Raw genomic sequence first — 16,021 nt, forward strand, 5'->3', positions numbered from 1 at the left:
ACTGCCACCACAGAACATTTTAGTAGAAAATAATAAATTCTAAACTAGAAGTCTGAGTTAACTATTAGGATCACCAAGCAGGAAAAGAGTTGAAAGCAAAACTCTCAGACAGGTGTCATTGTTCTGAGTCTTCATGGGTAGCTAAATGTTTGCCAGCTACATCGAGCTCAGAAGGGGGCTCCAGGAAGGGAAACAGCATGGTATACGTAGAATGGTTTAAAAGAACGTGGTGTCTTCAGAGAACAGGGATTAGCTGTTTTTGTTTCAAATACCTGAGGCTGGGTTTTTCTAACAACAATGTGCCTTCCTCAACAACTTTAGAATAAATTAACAAAAACTATTATTTGAAAAATTTTAATGACTATAACATCATTGTCTTGAATTATTTAACTGTCCTTTAACATTTTCACAAGCAACTTATAATTTGTAGCATGTGGAAGAATGATACTGTATTTACCAAATTAAGGAACAGCCTAAAAAATGAGAAGCAATACCCAGTACTTTGGGAATATTTTTCCACTGCTGATCGTAATATAGTTTAGTGCACCCTTTATGGAAAGGTGCTGGCAATATTTGACAACCTTAAACTTCTTCATACCATTTACCTAGTAATCCCACTTCTAGAATCCTCTTAAGAAAATCTTATTAGATGTTTGTCATAGATGTTTGTTGGCAAAAGTTGAATACCTGAAACTCCAATTATATGGGAATAGTTGAACAAATTATTCCTAACGCTAAATGAAATATTATGCAGCTTTTTAAAATGGCATTTATGAACAGTATATTAGCATGTAAAAAAAATTGGGTTGCAGGGACTTCCCTTGTGGCCCGGTGGTTAAGAATCCGCCTGCAAATGCAGGGGACACAGGTTTGATCCCTGGCCCAGGAAGATCCCACATGCCGCGGAGCAGCTAAGCCCGTGCACCACAACTACTGAGCCTGCGCTCTAGAGCCCGTGAGCCACAACTACTGAGCCCGCGTGCTTGGAGCCCGTGTTCTGCAACAAGAGAAGCCACCACAATGAGAAATCCATGCACCGCAACGAAGGGTAGCCCCTGCTCGCCCCAACTAGAGAAAGCCCGCATGCAGCAACGAAGACCCAACGCAGAGAAAAAAAAAAGGGTTTCAAATTTGTCTCTACAGTATTATTATAACCATAAAGGGGTGGGGGTGGGAGGGAACCTATGGACAGGTAGGAAAAAAGATGAAAGGAAATACACTGAAAGATTGCCATTGGCTATGTTTGGTAATAAAATGGGGGTCGGGAGGATTTTGTTTTTCTCTCAGACGTTCCATGATTTCTTTAATGAATCTGAATGACTTCAGTGAAAAAGCAAGTGAAATATCTAGGTCTCAAATAGTGTATCACAAACTAATGGTTGGGAGACTAAAAAAGGGAACCAAAGAATCAGACTGGAGGTCTTGCTGTTGTGCTGCCAAAGTAGTCATAACTGCTGCTACCACCAAGTTGTTCTTTGTTCTCTATGTAGGCAATTGGTGGAAATTTTTGAGAAATCATGGATACATCCAGTGCACAAAGGGAAAATCCACCTTCAAGGGTTTTAATTACTTACATTTTGCTTGATCACTTACACTTACCCTTGTTTCAAGTCCTATTGTAGTAAAGGAAAATAAACATCGTTTTGAATGGCACACATTTAGTTTTCTTTGTCCTTCATAATTTAGGACTACTGACTTTTCCCTCTTTTACTATCCAAAATCCTATAAATCAGTTTTATAATGACAGGGTAAACAATATAAACTACTCCTGCGTAAAATATAATTTCAACCAATAGTAATCATGATTTGGAAACAGTTTATTATACTACTTGGAAGATCACGGTAAAGAATACTAACTACTGTAACTCTTTAAAAGGCAAAGAAAGTAAAGTCTGACACGAAAAGGTACATTTTATTTATTTATTTATTTTTTCTTTTGGCTTGTGGGGATCTTAGTTCCCCGACCAGGGATTGAATCCGCGCCCTCTGCAGTGAAAGCGCAGAGCCCTAACCACTGGACCGCCAGGGAATTCCTCTGAAAAATATATTTTAATGATAGAAATGCACATTTGATGTTTATCCTAAGTATTGTCTTGGCATTTTAACGTGAATAATTTTTTTGAAAGAGCACCTAGTTTCTTTTTATGATTACTGTCAGTTATACTAGACCCATTTTTTTTAGACCCATTTTTAACATGCTTCATATAGTAACACTTGGAATATAACTAGCTTAAAATATTTTATTATTTTTCCTTACAGATCTCTAAGCAAGAACAGAAAAAAATGGATACATATGATGGAACCATGGCTGATACCTCATCTCGGTACAGTGGTGCTCAGGATAGTGGAATTGGCAGTGACAGTGTTAAAATCAGAATCGTACAAATAGAGCAGCACAGTGGTACCAGTCAGCATCGCATTGCCCGTCCCTCACGCCAATCATCAATTGTAAAAAATCTAAATTTTATTCCTTTTGACATATTCATTACTGCAAGTAGAATCTCACTAATGACCTATTCCTGTATGGCCTTGCCCAAGTCAAAATCACAAGAACAAAAGGATAATGAAAAAACAGGCAAGAGTTCATTAAATCTCCCGGAAGTTGATTCAGACGTCGCTAAGCCCAGCCAGGCATGTATTTCCATGGTTACAGCAGAAGATCTCTTAAGCAGCAACATATCTTTTCCTTCAGGGAAAAAAATAGGGGTCATCTCTCTGGAAAGTCTGCATGCATCCACAAGGTCATCTGCTAGACAAGCGCTTGGCATAACTATCGTTCGGCAACCTGGACGAAGAGGAACCGGTGACCTGCAGCTAGAACCTTTTTTGTACTTTATTGTGTCCCAGCCTTCTTTGCTTCTGAGTTGTCACCACAGAAAGCAGCGAGTGGAAATATCCATTTTCGATGCTGTGCTTAAAGGGGTGGCCTCTGATTACAAATGTACAGGTAAGAGCCTTCAAATTTACTGGGGTGCTAATCACTACTACTACATACTAAGTTTTAGTCCCAAACTTTGAATATTGATCAAGCAGAAAACAGCTGGCAGACCAGACAAGACTTCTTTTCTCTACAGAATATGTAAATATGTAAAGTTCATGTCCCACAGCTGAATCATGTTTAAGTAAATGTTTGAAATGTAACAGGGTTTTTAGCCTTAGTGTTCTTACTGTGCCTCTGAATTTTTTTTCAGGAACTGAATGAAACAGGGGCTCTTTCTGGGCTATTGAAATGCTTAACAATTTCCAGTGATTAGGAAGCAAAGTGTTTTTTTCATATTAATAGCCCATAGGTATGCTTTCCATGTCAATGCAGCTGTTCAGGTAGAAAAAGAAAAACCTTAGGAAATGAAGTTTATTGTTTCGGTATTCTTTTGTCCTAATCATCTTGCTGTAACAGCATAATATTAAGTGTATTTGAGAAGGTTTATTAGTAAAGTAAGATGACCTAAAGATTTTATACATCTGGGCTTCCCTGGTGGCGCAGTTGTTAAGAATCCGCCTGCCAATGCAGGGGACATGGGTTCGAGCCCTGGTCCGGGAAGATCCCACATGCCGCAGAGCACCTAAGCCTGTGCGCCACAACTACTGAGCCTGCGCTCTAGAGCCCGTGAGCCACAACTACTGAAGCCCACGCGCCTAGGGCCTGTGGTCTGTGACAAGAGAAGCCGCTGCAATGAAAGCCCGCACACAGCAACAAAGACCCAAGGCAGCCATAAATAAATAAATAAAAATTTTTAAAATGCTACTTCCTTTTAAAAAAAAAAGATTTTATACATCTACAACAAGCGCATTTATTAGTGGTGTTGGCCAGCTGGCTCTTCTTGCCCCATCCAAACCTTCCTTATAACCTGAGAGTGTCATATATTATAATAATTATATTGAACTTCTGAAGCTTGTTGCCTGTTGAGACTAGGAAAGTGATCAGGGGTTCAGATTTAAGACGTATGGGCTGTTAAGTAACAAGAGCTAATGAAAACAGGGCCAAAGAAGATACAGAGACCTTTTCCCTGAGTTAATGTAGAATTAGAGATTTGGCGGGAAAGACTACCAGAGAGGGTAGCTGGATCGTCTTAAGATCCAGTATTGGAAGAGGGCCCTAGCAAGCTCGGGTATAATTCAGGCATTTTATTGTTCTCAGGTGGTCCCGTGTAGCAGATGGACGCCAGCAGTGAGGTATCTGGAGAATTTGTCCAATCTGGAAGTCAGGCTGGTTCATTCTTGGCATTAAGGAGAATCATTTTACAAAGCAGGCTCCTGGAGAGTAGATAGCAGGTGTGAGGGTCAGGATTCAGCCCAAGGACGTAGGTTCAAAGGAGCCCTTGGCTCTTGCAGAGGTATAGTTCAAGTCCTCTACTTTAGAAGGTGGTAACTGGCCAGTTGCTAAGGAGGAAAATCATAGCGTTACCTCCTAGGCTGCCTGCTGGCCCCCTCTCCATTGATGTGCTGGTGCTGGCTCATACTGGCTCAAAAGAGCTGATTGTTAAATTTTTAGGAACTTTGAAAGACCGTTGTTAAGCCACTGGTAGTTTAAATCGCCATAGTGAGAATATTTACACCACAGATACTGGCAAATGCTGTCAATCAGCTGTCCTGCTCTGAGAGCCAGATGTTCAACATTTACCAGCCACCACTGCCTCCCTTCTTCAAACATGTTCTCATTTACTGAGTGCCTGTAATATAATGGGTACTTCAGGTCACTGGAGATGGGAGAAGTGCTGAAGTAGTTGATGTTATATGATTCAGGGACTCATGCCTGTAGACCTGATACCTGTTTGGGTGTCTGCTTAGCATTGGCAGAAAGTAGGTGTAGGACTGGGAGAATAAAAGTTAATTCCAAGCCCCTCCTTAAGTGCTTTCAGCTGCAGTTGCTTTATGGGTGGGTGGCTTTAGCAGCTTCTACTAAAAGATACTAAGTTCAACAAAGTTATCAGGGCTCATAGCAAAGGTGTACATTTGAATTGTAACTGGTTCCTAGGTTGAAATAATAAAGTATTTTTTGTTTAAAAAAAATCCTTGTGCATAGACCAATGTGGAACCCAATTTCAGTAGATGAAGTTTAGGATGAAGGTTATGGGCCAGATTGAGTATAGGGGATTTACCTGTGGGAGGAAAAAGTCTTACATATCTCTTAAGGAGCATCCTTTGCATAATATTCTTGTGGATGCCTTTCCTTACACAAAAAGCACCTTCTTGGACATTTACACTATGCTAATAGAGTCATCAGTATAAGTTAGCATGTTTCTTAAAAATGAATTTAGTGATTTGGAGAAATTTGTCTGAAAACAAGTAGGTAAAATACAATGGCTAAAAAACAAAAAGTACAACTAGCAATTATTGAGTATTCAGTCTGTGCCAGGCATTGTACTAACTGCTTTAAATGCATTATCTCACTTAATCCTCATAACAACTCTGTGGGAAATATGTTCCCATCTTACATAAAAAGAAACTAAAGTTTGGAGAAGTAACTTGTCCAAGATTACAGACTTAGCAATAAACAGAGCTAAAATACAAAACCAAGATTTTTTGGCCTTCTGAGTCTCTCAACCTGTATGGCTCCATGAAGTGGACAGAAAGATGTGAATTGCAGTTGTCAGTCAACCTCCATTGTCCCTCTCCAGACCATGCAAACGGTTCCCTTTATTTGTTTTAACTGGTGACTTTGCATATATGTGTCCATGATGTGACTACACAGTACAGCCTCTCTTGGTAAATGACAAACCTGAGTTGAAATTCTAACTCTGTCACTTAGGAGACGTGTACCTACCTATCTATGTCATAGGGCGATTATGAAATCGAAAAGAGATAATTAATGAAAGTACTTAGCATTGAGTCTAGCAAGTAGTAGGCCCTCATAAATGTTTGCTGCTACTGCTTTAGTTATTAATATCAATATATAGTAGAAAGATTACTAAATTAGGAAGCAGAAAGCCTGGGATTTAATTGTTCCTGTTAATTAGCAAGTGATCTTAGCCCGGCAGTTCACTTCTTTGGGTTTCTGTTTCCTTATGTGTAAAATGTGATGATTATAAAAGATACCAACAAGGCTCATTCCAGATCTAAAGTTTTATCATTCTGTAATTTGGAATTCGTCTCCCCATACTTACCTTTCTAAAAATATTTAAACTAGCTTTGGCCTCAGGAAGTTGACATCTGTAAGCCACTACCCTATCAGATTACAATTTATTTTGACTTGTTTTAAAGATGTAAGTTTTCTTTTGATATTCTAGTGGAACACTAATTAGTTTATTCAGTACTTAAATACATAAATTTTATTAAATATTCATGAAGTTATTTTTCAAAAACTGATTTGAGGAATTTCTATTTTAAATTGGTCCACTTGAATGAACTATCAAAGTTCCATTACCAATTTAGTCATCCAGAAACGCTTCATGTAGCACTTTTAATCCTGAAGAAAGCAGTGTTCCATGTCCAGGATTCTTTTGAAGCTTTGAAATAGTAACCATGTGGGTAAGAAAAAAGAGAAAAATATGAATAACCGTAACACTAACATTCATGGGGAAGAGAAGGAATAAAGTGGAAGTGGCCAGTTGCATTTCTGGATTCTGAAGTGAAGGGGCTATTGGCAATGTATTAATTGGAGGGACAAAAAGGGGTATCACCAGGCAGCTAACTTTCTAAGAAAGGTCAAGGAAAGGTTAAAGGCATCACAAGTTAAATATGAAAGAAGAAACATGTTATGTCTTTCTGTAGTGTTCATACTTTCTCTCTTGATTCTAAAATTAATCCTTTTTTGTAAGGTAACTCAAGTGGCAGCCAACCAGTAGCAGTTTTAGCATATATGTGCAGTTCAGTGATCACCCAATTTCAGCATTTCAGATGTGGCCAGAGGTTGTTTTGGAGATAATGGATTTTCTTTCTTAGGAGGACAGAAACATTTGATTGTAAAAAAACTTTTAGCACAACAGCGTGTAACTGTTTACTGTTTTATGTAAAAGTCAAACTATTATTATATATGCTAATGTTACTTTGTATGGAAATCATATGGAACAAAAAGTAAACAAAGAATTTTGTGTCACTCCTTCAAAACACTTATCATGTTCAGAAGATAATTTTCAAAAAAATCATAATTCTTATATAAATACAAAATGAACATGTCAAAGATTTTACTTAACTCATTAGTTAATGAGGGAACCAATAAGAATGTTACAAAATAATTCATACACAGGAGACCTCTAAGGCCCTGGTCATCTCAGAGGTTTTGATTCTCTAATTCATTAGGATCATAAAAATGGTAAGAGCCATTTGATCACTGACTTCATTCATTGTTTAATCATGGCTCTGGGTAATTCTAAAAAGATGGGAGTACTTTTCACATTAAATTATGAAGATGTGATTTTTATTTGACATATTCAAGAGATTGCAGTGAAGACCCTGAAAGCAAATACTAAAAATCCTTTGAGCATTGTTGGAATATAGTATTATAGCTCGAGGTAACTATTTTAAATTAATCAGCATGGTTTTTAAAATCACACCCCCCTCTTTTAGACAATCAACTTGACATTATTTTAGTATGAACTTATGATCCCTAGTGTGCCTTCATTTCTACACTCAGGCAATCTTTGGGAATAGTCATTCATTTTTTCTATTTGAACCCTGGCTATTTATCAGACATATTCAAGATGCTGAGGAACCAGTAATAAGACCCAGTTTCAGCCTTCAGGCATCTCTCATCATTTAGTAATTATACTTATTATAGCTAATGATGAACGTTTAACAGGATATGGATCTTCATGACATGGAGAGCTTGTGAAATGCTTGAAGTTAAGTAAGAGTTAAGTAAGAACTGTAAGTTCTACTTCCGGAGAAACAATTTAGAAAAGCTTAGTATCATTTGTATGGGATGGTTTAAGGAAAACTGCTAGGATTTTGAGGAATGATATAGGACTACTCTTCATTTTATTTTTAATTTTTTTAGTAGTAATAGATTTTTCCCTAGCTGCAATTCAGAATAATTTTTAGTATTCTGTTTATCCATTTGCTTTTTGGCTGTGTGTCTTTGTAATGTATTTTAGTGGTTGCTCTGACGTTTCCAATATATATGCTTAATCTTTCACAGTCAGTCTAGTTAGTGGTAATATTTTAACAGTCCAAGAAAATGTAAAAGCCTTACAATCATAAAGGTCTCTTTACCCTTCCCCAATATATATTACATCTACACGTACTGAAAATCCTACCAGATAAGATTTTGACCTTTGTTTCAATAATCTTACATATTTTAAAGAACTAAAGAGGAAAAAACTAGTATGTTTTATATTTCTCCTAGGAATTTACCATGTCCAGAGCTCCTCCTTCACTCCTAAAGTTCTGGGTTTTCCTCTGGTATATTTTCCTTCAGCATTAAGAACTTCTTTAGCATTTCTTTTAGAGCAGGCCTGTAGCAACAAATTCTCTTAGTTTTCCATTATCTGGGAGTATTATTTTCTCTGTCTCTCATTCCTGAATGATATTTTTGCTGGATATAGAATTCTAGGTTGACATTTCTTTCAGCACTTCAGTGATATTGTTCCACTCTCTTCTATCCTCTGTGGTTTGTGATGAGAAATTCATGGTAATTCCAATCCTTGTTTCCATATACGTAATGTGTTGTTTTCCTCTAGTTGCTTTCAAGATTTTTTTCTTTATCTTTCGTTTCCTGAGATTTATTATATGATGTGTCTGGCTTGATTTCTTTAAATTTATCCTGTTGGAGGTTCTCCGAGTTTCTTGACTCTGTAAATATTTTTTTAACTAAATTTAGGAACTTTTTGGCTATTCTTTCTTTAGATATTTTTCTGTACCAATCTTCCTACTCTCCTTTTGGGACTCCAAAGTTAAGCTTTTTTACATTGCTCTTCAGATCCCCGAGACTCCATTCACTGTTCTTTCTTTTTTCCTCTCTGTTCTTCATATTGGATAATTTCTCTTGGATTTTTCTGTTTTAATATTTCCATTTGGTTATTTTTTTGTAGTTTCTATTTCTCTTCTGAGAACTTCTATATTTCCATTTATTTCAAGCATGTTTACCTTTACCTCATGAAACACAGTTGTAATTCTTCCATAATATCTTAAATGCTTGTGTCACTGCCACCACAGCACAGCCACTGCATTGTACAGCTTTACACACACACACACACACACACACACACACACACAGCCCACACTTGGGGCAAAACTAGGATAGAAAAAAGAAAACTAAGAAGCAGCTGGTTTCCCCAACAATATTGAAAACAGGGGTCTTATCTTCCAGACAGGGCTTCTGTTGGACTTTCGGCTGTTCCTGCTATCACTGTGCACCACAATTTAGGACTCACTCTCAAGTCAAAGTTATAAGGAAAAAGAGGAAAGCTGAAACAAAACAAAATAGAAAATTCACCACTATTGGGTCATATCTGCAAGTTTAACTCCCCTCCCCAGTCTGCATTGCTCTTGTTTACTTTTGAGAGTCGTCAGGTGTTTGGGTTTTGTCTTTTTTCTTGAGTTTTAATTTAAGCAGCATGGGAGATGGGCTGTACTGAGCTTATTTCAATTTTGGCTGGCACCAGAAATCCTGCAATTTTAAGATAATAAAAATATTTTCTGGTCCATTAGTGGAGGCATGGTTTTCTGAGAAACTTAATACAGGATTTCCTCCAAAAGTGATACTTTAATATCTTTACATCTATAAGCACAGATCAGTTAAATATATTATAATGAATAATTACTGCTCCCAGGGAGTTGTCAGTATTAACTTGATTCTGCCCATGTCACCATTAAGCAAAGAACATACCCAAATACTCAAAGGGTGGTAATAGTGTTCTCTCAATGTGTTCCTTAGGGATATTCTTTCATATATTATAAAATCACGTTAGAAGAGGAAATGCTGTGAAACTCATTGTTCCTCATGTCAATCTGCCTTCTCAGCACATGTGACTATATAGACATATGTGTGTATCTTATAAGACCATTTATACACATACATATTAAAAAACCTAATTCTACCTGGTATGCTACCCAGAATAAAATGGAATCTTTATGTATACCTATATCTACATCTATTTTAGAAACCTGAAGTGAAATAAGAATGATGAGAATTGCTTATGATTTTGAAAGTGTCATTAATAAAGTATAGTCCCCAATCTGCATAATTTAGTGATCTTAAATTATACCAGCTATACTTGAAAGTGTTTCATGTTACTCTCCATAATTTAAAAAAATGGCAAATTATTTGAAGTATAAATTATCAACTTCAATTTCTTTTATGACTTTTAATACTAATAACCTATAAATGATTTTCCATCTAGTCCAAGTAGATAGTTTATCTGTGAGTTAACAGGTTTCTTTTCAAAATATTAAAATAATGGCCTTTTTCCATGCCCTTCTAACTTGGAGCAACCTCTAACAGAAATGAGATCTTCTGCCAGCACCTTTACATGTAGCAGCTGTATTATTGGCAATTCTCATTTAAATAAAGATGTATGTAGTTGTTTTAACATAATCGTATTAGTTGTGTTTATAAATATTTAAAAATTGGTATTTGTTTTGTTTAAGGTAATGGAGTCCAGATTTGAAATTGCCTCATATCTTGACTATGCAGCCCAAGGCAGCCTCAAAAAGTCATTTTTCTTCTTGTTTGTTTGGGGCTTTTTGTTTGTTTTTGAAGAAATGACTGTGCCATCTGGTCAATTGTGAAGGAGTTGAACCATTCTGAGGGATTTCGCTACCCCCACCCACTGCTCCCTCAGTACACAGTCATCTTATTACTCGTTAATGGGTGCTAGGGACTAACAAACTAATTTGAAAACAATTGCTTCTGCCCTCTTGCAACCTTTTTATCTTTTTGTAATTTTTCAAACATCAACTAAACTAAAATACAGAAATTACGGTTGATTAGAACTTATCTTTCTAAAAAAGCAGGTTATGACACAGCTTCTATGTAGGTTAGAAACACTCATGTCGTGATACCTCTAGTATGGGGCACTTCCTTCATTTTCTAGTTTTATAAATGTTACAGATACGGCTTCAGGTTCAATTAAGAGGCAAACATGGAATAGAGTTCATTTAGAGGTCAAGATTTAGAGTTAGTCGTGAGTTCTTATCCATGCTCTGCTACATACAGCTGTGTGACCTTGGACAAGTTATTTAACCTCTCTAAGCCTCAGTTCCTTATCTTTAATATGGGGATATACTGGTAGCAACCTCCTGGGGTTGCTGCGAGGATTAAACGATGTATATGAAGCTCTTAGCTAAGTGTGCAGCATAGAGCTCAGTGAATTGTTAATGTTATGGTGGTTGTTGCTTTTTTCATCATGGTTAATATGTTTAGGCTGAGTTTAAAATAGGGGTTGTAATCAGCCAAAAAAAAAAAATTCATGTCATTTCAGTGCCATTATAGATATTGTGTAGTTTGCAAATTTTCAGTTATAATAATTGGCTTCTTTACTCTTTCATGAATAGGTCTGCAGAAAATGTGCTGAAGACGTTTAAGTAAACCAACAGTTAGAAAATCATAAACTGGCTTCTAACACCTCATAAATCATATCTTGATTTCATTTAGTTCTTGTGACTTTAAGAGAAGGATTGAATTACATGTCTCTTTAGAATTAACAGTTTTGCTAATGTCCCTGGAAAGGCTTAGAATTAACCTGTGACTTTAATGTCATAATGATCACAACTTGAACATTTATCTGAAAATTTAGCTGCTAGGAACGTTTCTTGCTGGCCAGTAGTAATGTGAAATGAAATTATTGCTTTGACAGGACTCAGCGAGTAAGTAGGTCTTTTAAATGGGAGGCACTCTAGTACATCACTCAGGGAGAGTTGTGGTGAGAAAGTTAAATAAGAAGGGACCCAGCCAGTGGGGGGGATTTATGTATGGGGAAGGGTTTGGGAGTGAAAATCAGAAATTTCTACTTTTAGTCGTGGCTCTAATGCCAAGGCTCTTTCATGCAAATAACTAAATTTCTTAGTGTTTATCTGTAAAATAGGTACAGGCATACCTCAGAGATATTGTGAGTTCCATTCTAGAACCACCACAATAAAGCAAATATTGCTGTAAAACAAATCACAAGAATTTTTTGGTTTCCCAGTGCATATAAAAGTTATGTTCACACTATAGTGTAGTCTGTTAAGTATGCAATAGCATTATATCTAAAACACAATGTACATGCCTTACTTGAAAAATACTTTATTGCTAAAAATGCTAACCATCATCTGAGCCTTTAGCAAGTTCTAATCTTTTTGCTGGTGTGGGGTCTTGCCTCTGTGTTGATCAGGATAGTGATTGTTAAAGATTTGGGTGGCTGTTGCAGAATCTTTACATAAGGTAACGATGAAGTTTGCCACGTTGATTGGCTCTTCCTTTCACGATTTCTCTGTAGCATGCAATGCTGCTTGATAGCATTTTACCCACAGTAGATCTTCTTTCAAAATTGGAGTCAATCCTCTCAAACCCTGCTGCTGCCTTATCAACTAAGTTCGTGTAATATTCTAAGCCCCTTGTTGTCATTTCAACAGTCTCCATGGCATCTTCACCAGTAGATTCCATCTCAAGAAACCACTTTTGCTCATCCATAAGAAGAAACTCCCCATCCGTTAAAGTTTTATCATGAGATTGCAGCAATTTAGTCACATCTTCAGGCTCCACTTCTATTTCTGGTTCTCTTGCTATTGCCACCACATCTGCAATTACTTCCTCCACTGAAGTCTTGAACCCCTCAGAGTCATCCATGAGGATTGGAATCAACTTCTTCCCAACTCCTGTTAATGTTGATATTTTGGCCTCTTCCCATGAATCACAAATGTTCTTAATGGCATCTAGAATGGTGTATCCTTTCCAGAAGGTTTTAATTTACTTTGCCCAGATCCATCAGAGGAATCACTATCTATGGCAGTTATAGCCTTACAAAATGTGTTTCTTAAATAATAAAACTTGAAAGTTGAAATTACTCCTTGATCCATGGTCTACAGTATGGATGTTGTGTTAGCAGGCATGAAAACAACATTGATCTCATTGTACATCTCCATCAGAACTCCTGGGTAACCAGGTGCATTGTCAGTGAGCAGTAATGTTTTGAAAGGAATCTTTTTTTCTAAGCAATAGGTCTCAACAGTGGGCTTAAAATATTCAGGAAACCATGTTGTAAACAGATGTGCTGTCATCCAGGCTTTGTTCCATTTATAGAGCACAGGCAGAGTAGATTTAGTGTAACTCTCAAGGGCCCTAGGATTTTCAGAGTGGTAAATGAGCATTGGCTTCAACTTCAAGTCACCAGCTGCATTGGCCCCTAATAAGAGAATCAGCCTGTCCTTTGAAGCTTTGAAGTCAGGCATTGACTTCTCCTCTTTAGCTATGAAAGTCCTAGATGGCATTTTCTTCCAATATAAGGCTGTTTCGTCTGCACTGAAAATCTGTTGTTTAGTGTAGCTACCTTCATTACTTATTTTAGCTAGATCTTATGGATGACTTACTACAGCTTCTACATTAGCACTTGTTGCTTCACCTTGTTATGTTACAGAGATGGTCTCTTTCCTTAAACCTCATGATCCAACCTCTGCTAGCTTCAAACTTTTCTTCTGCAGTTTCCTCACCTCTTTCAGCCTTTATATATAACTGAAGAGAATTAGGGCCTTGCTCTGGATTTGGCTTTGGCTTAAAGAAGTGTTGTGGCTGGTTTGATCATCTATCCAGACCACTAAAACTTTCTCCATATCAGCAATCAGGCTGTTTCACTTTCTTATCATTTATGTGTTCACTGAAGTAGCACTTTCAGTTTCCTTCAAGAACTTTTCCTTTGCACTTACAACTTGGCTAACTAGTGCAAGAGGCCTAGCTTTCGGCCTGTCTGGGCTTTTAATGTGCCTTCCTCGCTAAGTTTAATCATCTCTAGCTTTTGATTTAAAGTGAGAGATGTGCAACACTTCCTTTCGCTTGAATACTCAGAGACCACTGTAGGGTTATTAATTGTCCTAATTTCGATATTGTTGTATCTCAGGGAATAGGGGGGCCTGAGGAGAGGGAGAGAGACAGGGGAATGGCCAGTCAGTGGAGCAGTCAGAGCACATACAACACTTACGGATTAAGTTCATTATCTTATATGGGCATGGTTTGTGGTGCCCTAAAACAGTTATGATAGTAACATCAAAGATCACCGATCACCATAACAAATATAATAATAAAAAAATTTGAAATATTGGGAACTTACCAAAATGTGATGACACAAAGTGAGCAAATGCTTTTGTGAAAATGGCACCAATCAACTTGCTCAACACAGAGTTGCCACAAACCTTCAATCTGTAAAAGATTCAATATCTGCAAAGCACAATAAAGCAAAGTGCAATAAAACAAGGTATACCTTTATAATAATATCTAGTCTTTGTAGTTTAATGGTTTAGTCTGAGCTCCAAATGAGATAATATTTATGAAATACCTTGGAACTATGAAATACTCAGCTATAAGTTGGGACTTCAATAGTTATTAGCAGTAGAAGGGAGAGTTTAATAGACTTTCCTTTCTGGACATGATAAAAAGATTAGTGTCCTGGCCCTTTTTAACACCGATTTTAGTCATCAACATTTACTCAAAGTGAAGGAAAAATGGCAGGAATCATTTGTAACCACTGGATTGGCTTTCAATGTTACAGAACCCAGACTTAGAGCAGAGACTTAAGTTGGGATTAAGTTGATCATCCTTGAATTTATTTGACTACATTTTTTTGACTGGACAGCACCCTTTCTTTCCTTGTTCTGAATTTTAATCAGATGTCATATAAAATATCTGAAACCCACATTAGAATTTAACATGAAAGTAACAAAATAGGAAAGAGATCAGGAACAACACAGAACAGCGTAGAAAATACAAGGAATTCATTGAAATGATATTTCACATATAATCTGCTGATTAGCATCATTAAGTAGAAAGAATGCACTTTCTTCTAGCAAGATATGGAAGATTTGGTTCTAAAAATAAGAACCAGTGGACACTGATGATTACACATGCCAGCAGCCATTTTAATCTTTTCCTCTTTCTCTTCCTATGAGCTCCAGGCTTGGGATTTCAAACCAGGAAATCTCCTCTTCCCCTTCCTGTCACATCTTATGAGGTGAAAAAACACTTAAGGAGTTAGTCAAATGCCTAGATATTGACAAGGAGACGGTGGCACTGACCTTGCATCCATAGCAATTTAGAACTGGTTTCTCAGTTGATTTTGTTGTTATACCATTGCATTGTTACTGTGTTTTATGGATCTAGGTTCCCCCATGATTTAATTTTCAGGTATTGTAGAGGCTTCATGGACTACATTTTTTTTTTTTAACTCTATTTATTTTTGGCTGCATTGGGTCTTCATTGCTGTGCACGGGGCTACTCTTCATTGCGGTGCACGGGGCTACTCTTCATTGCGGTGCACAGGCTTCTCATTGTGGTGGCTTCTCTTGTTGCAGAGCATGGGCTCTAGGTGCACGGGCTCAGTAGTTGTGGTGCAAGGGCTTAGTTGCTCCGCGGCATGTGGGATCTTCCTGGACCAGGGATCAAACCTGTGTCCCCTGCATTCGCAGGTGGATTCCTTAACCACTGCACCACCAGGGAAGTCCCTCATGGACTACATTTGCTTCTGTGGCTACATTAAAAAAAAAATAATAATAAGATAACCATTAAACTAAGGATCATAAAATAAATACAGAAAAACATAAGAAACTCAGCAAACCTGTAGCTTTGCCTTTTACATGTCCAGTGGTTGGAAGGTGACTATTCTGAAAGTAACCACTCATTGCAGGGAGTTATTCTTCCAACCGTTTTTGAGCATTTCAAAACCAAGTACAACCATGGCTTCTGAAAGAGGCCCTTGGGAGCTGTAACCATATCAATTTCATAGAGGCAAATTGATTTAGTACAATAGACCCTCCCAAAATGCTTTCCTTTAAATTTTATTCAGTTTCTGTTAAGGAAAACCTTTGTGTATTCTTGGCTGGTTATAAAAGGATTCAGCTAAAGAATCATCTAGGAACGTCTTGTCAATGAAGTCAGAGAGCGGAAGGGAAAGTAGGG

At 37.3% G+C, this 16,021-nt stretch overlaps 1 protein-coding gene across 10 annotated transcripts in view; it reads left to right on the forward strand.

Annotated features, from left to right (window-relative positions):
- The window catches only part of VPS13B (vacuolar protein sorting 13 homolog B), an 831,417-nt gene that overhangs the window by 584,635 nt on the left and 230,761 nt on the right, over positions 1 to 16,021 (forward strand). For all 10 annotated transcript variants that reach the window (XM_032610621.1, XM_032610615.1, XM_032610620.1 and 7 more), the window contains one exon: positions 2,260 to 2,947. In XM_032610621.1, the coding sequence (XP_032466512.1) occupies positions 2,260 to 2,947 (688 nt within the window). The remainder of the gene's footprint in view (positions 1 to 2,259; positions 2,948 to 16,021) is intronic.

This window comes from Phocoena sinus, chromosome 17 (genome assembly GCF_008692025.1).
Source record: "Phocoena sinus isolate mPhoSin1 chromosome 17, mPhoSin1.pri, whole genome shotgun sequence".
Lineage (NCBI taxonomy): Eukaryota > Metazoa > Chordata > Mammalia > Artiodactyla > Phocoenidae > Phocoena > Phocoena sinus.